The 5,891-nt window shown below is 43.8% G+C and overlaps 1 protein-coding gene across 2 annotated transcripts; it reads right to left on the bottom strand.

Annotated features, from left to right (window-relative positions):
* Positions 1-217: 217 nt before the first annotated feature.
* LOC147986377 (F-box/FBD/LRR-repeat protein At1g13570-like) lies at positions 218-4,642 on the bottom strand. Of its 2 annotated transcripts, XR_015615198.1 has the most exons (6): positions 4,364-4,642; positions 3,176-3,311; positions 2,178-3,044; positions 1,929-2,084; positions 990-1,409; positions 218-798 (listed from the first exon to the last, which is right to left on the bottom strand). XR_015615198.1 is itself a non-coding variant. In XM_087540034.1 (5 exons), exons 2-5 carry the CDS (start codon positions 3,290-3,292, stop codon positions 1,098-1,100), a joined length of 1,452 nt encoding a protein of 483 aa, XP_087396160.1. In that variant the 5' UTR covers positions 3,293-3,311; positions 4,364-4,642; the 3' UTR covers positions 825-1,097. The 2 variants fall into 2 exon arrangements, 1 of the variants encoding a protein (XP_087396160.1); XM_087540034.1 differs by lacking the exon at positions 218-798 and having other exon boundaries at positions 825-1,409.
* Between the last annotated feature and the right edge of the window lie 1,249 nt (positions 4,643-5,891).

Raw genomic sequence — 5,891 nt, 5'->3', positions numbered from 1 at the left:
ACTCAAGTGCTTCCACAGAGAAGCAAAATTTGGATGGTGATGTTTGAAATATTGAATTTGAATTGTCTTTGAATTATATGTGCTGTAATATTTATATTTGAATATTGTGATGCAAGACAAATATGAAGTATATAGATGTTGTAGAAGAAGAGACAAACTAGAAGAACAAATTTGGTTGATGGCTCTCAGATGCATATATGGGGGGTGACAATTTTTTTTTGAGAATATATGGGGGTGACAGATGAGTAGAACCCTTGGAGATGATCTAAGGTGCACTATCAGCTACTATATACTTGTCTGGTCCAATCTCCATTTACATTACAATTATGCCCTAATTTAGCCAATTTACTAATAAAAATGTACACACTTTATTTTTGCAATGAGCATAGTAAACCAGTACCATCGCAAAAAAAGCATAGTAAAGCAGTAGTTTCAATAGATCAATCCTTCGTGCACACAATTGCAATTGCAAGAAACATGCCAAGCGTGTAGATCCAGTGTATGTTTTTAGACGATGGGAGGATCATCCTCCCGGCCTCTACATCCTGCAATGCTGCAAGATGCACACATTCAAAAGGTAGATGTGTCACACACTCCAATTTGCGGTGGACATAAGCGGCATTCAGTGTGAAACCTTAGCTTATATATTCCAAAACCATGTGAACAACCCATGACCATGGAGACAGACTTCAGAAGAGAAGCAGAATATAAGGTTGTCCCGGTAAATCCTTGTAAGAGTAAAGAGTAGTAGTTGATCAGCATTCAGCTGTAGACACCCATTTCTCGACCAAGCAGGACCTGAAGAACAAACAAATAAAAAAAATATGAAATACAAACAATCTCTCAAGAACAAACAAATAAACAAAAGCTCTTAAAACTTCATAATAACACATATGCTGTAACCAGTATCCAGAGTCATCTTATTTAAATGTGGCACCATCTGTGCCGTTCATCTAGTCTTAACAAACAGACTATAAAGGTACACATACTCGTATCGTATGACTTGCTTGTGAGCACCTTCCTCCGGGTATCAGTCACCGTCTCAATTCATTAAACCGACATAAAGATGCAGGCAATTCAGATACTTCTTTCCCTTTTCACAGAATTTCAAGGACGCCTCTGAACTCGTTGTTCCTCCAAAGTTTAGTCCTGGCCGTTATCCTGCCTTGATATATCTGTTTTTCTGCTACCACCAGAGGTGGAATGTATGACTTGTTTCTCACCACAGGATCTATGACCATACACTTGAGAGAAGTCGCATTCCGAAGCAGATAGAGTGCTAGCTCAAGCTGACCATGCAAACCGTAAAACCCGGTCATTCGGATAGTCTTCAGATGACTGTGCGGATGAGGCAGGGAGGTATCCTCAATTGTTTGCAAGACAGGAATTGTCAAGTTAAGATAACACATCTGCATGATTTTTTTTGTGATGTATAATTAACAGATTTTTCAAAAAAAAAACATAGTGTGGATTTTTTTCAAAAAAATATAGAGTGGAAAAATAGTTGCTTGTTATCATATCTCATATTTTTGCAAGAATATAACAATGCACAAAATGTTATGCGGAAAACGGGTTTTCTTTGGTGGTGCCTTTTAAGACTTTCTTGGTGCATCTGCACCAGGAGTTTAAACAAAATTATAAAGTAGCACCTCCAAGGTCTGAAAGTCCTGAGCTATGAGTTTAAACAAAATGATAGATATATATATTGTTGAACTATTTATATAAATTTACAAAGTATAGTGAAAAGCATATGTCAGTTTTTTGGGTGCATCACACAAATGGATATATTTCTTCCCACCAAAATTTGGATGTGCATCTACATCTATGAACTTTATTCACATTTTTTCAACCTACCTTTTCGTTTTTTTTTACTAAATGTATCCAAGTTCATGTTTGCATTTTGCATGGTAATATGAGAACACACTTACATGGAGTACCAACTCTTCCAAAAAGGGGGCTAGCTTCAAAATGTAAGCCAAACGAAGAATTCCACCAGTAGTTTCTGGCCACCCAGAAATATCTATATTCAAGATCAAATGTCTCAGATTGGTAAGTCTGGTAGGATTTTTCACAAACCCCAGCACCTGTAACATTAGCAAATGGAAAATGTGAGACAAACAATGACCTCCTCGTACAGCATAAAGAAATGGAAGCAAAACCATGAAGGCAGAACAGACCTCGGTGTTAATTTTGAAGTTTATGGAGAGAGACTGCACATGTGAAAGAGCATTGACAAGATCAGTGAAGACATAATTGAAACAGTCGGAGGACGAAAACAAACCAATCGTCGCCTCTGAAATTATCAGAGGTTCACCAAGCATGATAGGTATAGCATGATCGTTGAACATGAAGGTGACAAGGTTTGGAGCCCGGATTTCTAACTTCAGTAGGAAAGAGAACTGCACGCATAGATAATGCAGCTGGCTTAGTTCCTGCGCTATGCTTAGCCCAGCCATTCTGCATCTGGTGATGCTTAGCCACTCAAGAACAGCACATACTGGGAGCAAGCACGAGAATTCCCCTGTGATGGTCACCATATGCAGAGAGAGTTTCTTAAGGTTCGCAAATCCGCAGAGATCAGGGAGTGGCGTTAAATAGACGAACCCTAGACGAAGAGACTTGACACAAGAACCACTACTGGCATCAAAAAGATGGAGTGGGAAGGTGTACATGTCATCCGTGTCGGTACTACTAACTTTCATTCCTGGACATAAATCAAGAACCAAATGTTTTGTTCTTGATGCGACAGAAAAGTTGACCCATCTATCAATGTGAGCCTTGTGCCTTTTCCGAAGCGCGAACTTGACCACAAACTTATTCAGGCTAGCTGATTGTAGCTGCCGCAGGATGCTGTTGATACGCCTGACGAACCTTGTCTTCGAGGTTTTTTGGCGGCCTAACATGGCATTGCTGCTGCGCATTGTGGCTCTGGTGAACACTAGTTTTGGGCAGCATTTCCAAAGCCGCTCCCACTTCCTAGACAGTATGCTCATCCGTACAGCTTCTTTCAGTGTCAATCGTGACAGTATGCAGCGTAAAACATCCTGCAGAAGATGCAAAATTAACTCGACAGAATTCCTCAGTGTGTTTTAACCCACCAGGCGTATGCGTGTGTGCCACACAGACAAATCATGAATTTTTTTACAGGGTGTAGAGGGCTAAGCAATTTACTTACAAGAGGTAGATGGTGAAGCTGAAGGTCCTTGGACCTTGTCAGCTTAATAGTTTTTTCCACACATTCTTCAGTGTTTGGTCCCTTCTTAGGAGCCATGGACGCACTCTTTTTCAGCATCAAAGTAACATTACCAGATCTGTTAAATTAATGTTGTATAAGAAAGCCAATTGATAAAGGAGGTCTGGCATGATTCTACATCATTCATTTTCGCATAACTATTGGATCCATCTGAGCATCTGTTGCATCTATTACCATGTAATACTTTTCTGCTTGTGGATGGTCAAATGTTCATAAAACATCACAAGAGGCTGGCTGGATGATTCTACGTGGTTAGCATCGTACAGTTTTGTAGAGTATCTCTGGTATTTTCTAAACTGACTGTGTTAGAAACTTAGAATACAGGTGGTAACTATGAGGAACAGCCAATAATGGGTTAAACTTCGGCTTCAAGTTTTCAAGTACGCTGCAGTAAACTGCATTCGTAGTTAGCTTTCAGAAGAAGAAAAAAAACACCAGGAGGACAGAACTAGTAAATGCTAAAGGCAGAAACATTGCTTTGATCATGAATCGTGATTTCTTAACAGAAATCTCCCATCCCGCCATATGCAACTAGTCTCAAATCCTTTCAAATGCTATAAAATTGTACTGAAAATCCAAATTACGGAACTACGAAGCAGATCATGTGAATCTCACATTACCACCATAGTTACATACTACCATATATTGTGTGAATGTGGATAATTTACACAGTTATGAAATAATACATCAAGTATCTTCTACATATTATTCTAGTATTCCCTCCGTCCTGAATTAGTTGTCTTAGATTTATTTAGATACGGCTGTATCTAAACACGTTTTAGTGTTAGGTACATCATTATCTAGACAAATCTAATAAGACAACTAATTTGGGACAGAGGGGATACATAACAATTAATATGATCATGTTTTCATCCCGTTCCTACCATGGAAACAAAAGGTTGACAGATTCACTACCACAAGGCTAATTGATTTAGCCTAAATGACTGAAACCTGTAGCCTAAATTAATGGTTCAAGAACCGGCAGCCCATCCAATACACACATCTCAGACGATACATACACCCAACCTAAAGGCGCAACAACGATAGAAGAGATAATTGGCAGGAGATGCAACGGGACAATAAGAATATAAGGAAAATGAGAAGACGAACATGTGACCGCCGATTGGCTTCCCTTTGTGTGCCTCTACGGAGACGGTGGCGCGAAGGCTGTTGATCACAGGCGTGCTGTGCGACAGAACTCCGCGGCGCGAGGACAGGAGGCGATCATGTCAGCCGGGTGGCAGAGCGACGGGAGACGCTCGACCGGGACGGCGGAGCGAGGATGGCCGATCGCGGGGGACACGGGGATGTCATGGGTGCGCGATTGATGAAGGCAGAGAAATCTGATCGGACTTGGTGTGCCGTGTCTTCTTAGAGCATCTACCAATACAGCAAATCCGACCCCTCAAAAGCGATAACAAACAAGGACCTCAAGTTCTGGCTGGCACATCCCCGTACTTCGTATCCGACACCTTATATTCATACCACGCATGCAACATAATAAACTACTCTACATAATCATCGTAAAAAAACCTATTCTACATGATCATCGTAAAAAAAACTACTCTACATGATCAAACAACGGATAATTTTTTTTTGCATCAAACGGACAAGAATGCAGGTAAACCCACTTAACATCATCGCGAAGTTCCCATGTAACATCGCGAGTATTTAAACCCACTTAACATCATCCAAAAGATTACTAGAGTTCATCGCAAGACAAGTTCTAAACTTAAACAACTAAAAAATGATAATATAAACGGAGAAGGAGCGGGATCACCACTTCCTCACCAGGCTATTGCCCTTCCGGTCAACGACGTAGTTGTAGACGTCCGCGGCAGGTGGTGGATCGTCAGAGTCATCCAAGGTGGAGCTGTGGTCGTCGCCGTCGTCGGCCGAAGAGTCGGAGAGGACAATGAGTCCCTTCATCCGCCGGACGGCCCTATCTTGCTGCCGCTTGAGCCTAGCCACCCGAGTCGCCTCCACCGCCGCCTCCACCGCCTCGCGCTCCGACTACTCAATGGCAAGCCGGAGCGCCTTCTCGTTCTTTCTCCGTGGCCGGCCAGCGTCCGTCTCCACGGTCATTGGCGACCGGTGATAGACCCAAGTGAGGAGCCGCTCGTCCTCGCCAGGCACCACCAGCAGCCCGCGGCGGCGGCACATGAATTGCTCTGTCGTGTTCCTTCCCCTTGCCTGCTGCCTCTAGCGGCGGGTGGCGTGTGCCTTTGATTCCGGCGTGCGCGTCCGAGCCGCCGGTGCAGGGACTAGCACCCACCGCTGCCCTTGTAGAGCAGCGGCCGACGGGCGAAGGGGACAATGTGGGGGCGGAGCGGACTGCTTAGCCCTCGCGGAGCTGTGCGCGGGCAGGGAGGGTCTTCTCCGACCTCTGCGCTGCGTCGGCGCGGGAGCGGCGACGGGGCATGTCCAGAGATGCCCCCTGGGTCCACCTTGGATAGCTCGATGCAATGACGTCGAGGTCTGAGCCTGAGTCGATGTCAGAGGTCGACATCTCGCCGGAGTCGTCGGACTCGATCGAAATCGAAGATTGGGGAGGAGGGGACATGAGCGAGAGAGGAGAGTGGAGTGAGCTAGGGATCGCAGAGAAGTTTTTTGTGGGGACGGTGTGGGGTCGGTGGTG

This window comes from Triticum urartu, chromosome 2A, assembly GCF_056163025.1.
Source record: "Triticum urartu cultivar PI428250 chromosome 2A, HENAU_Tu73, whole genome shotgun sequence".
NCBI classification, from domain to species: Eukaryota; Viridiplantae; Streptophyta; class Magnoliopsida; order Poales; family Poaceae; genus Triticum; species Triticum urartu.
The sequence above is the reverse complement of the archived record's forward strand: the minus strand, read 5'-3'. Positions and strand labels throughout refer to the sequence as shown.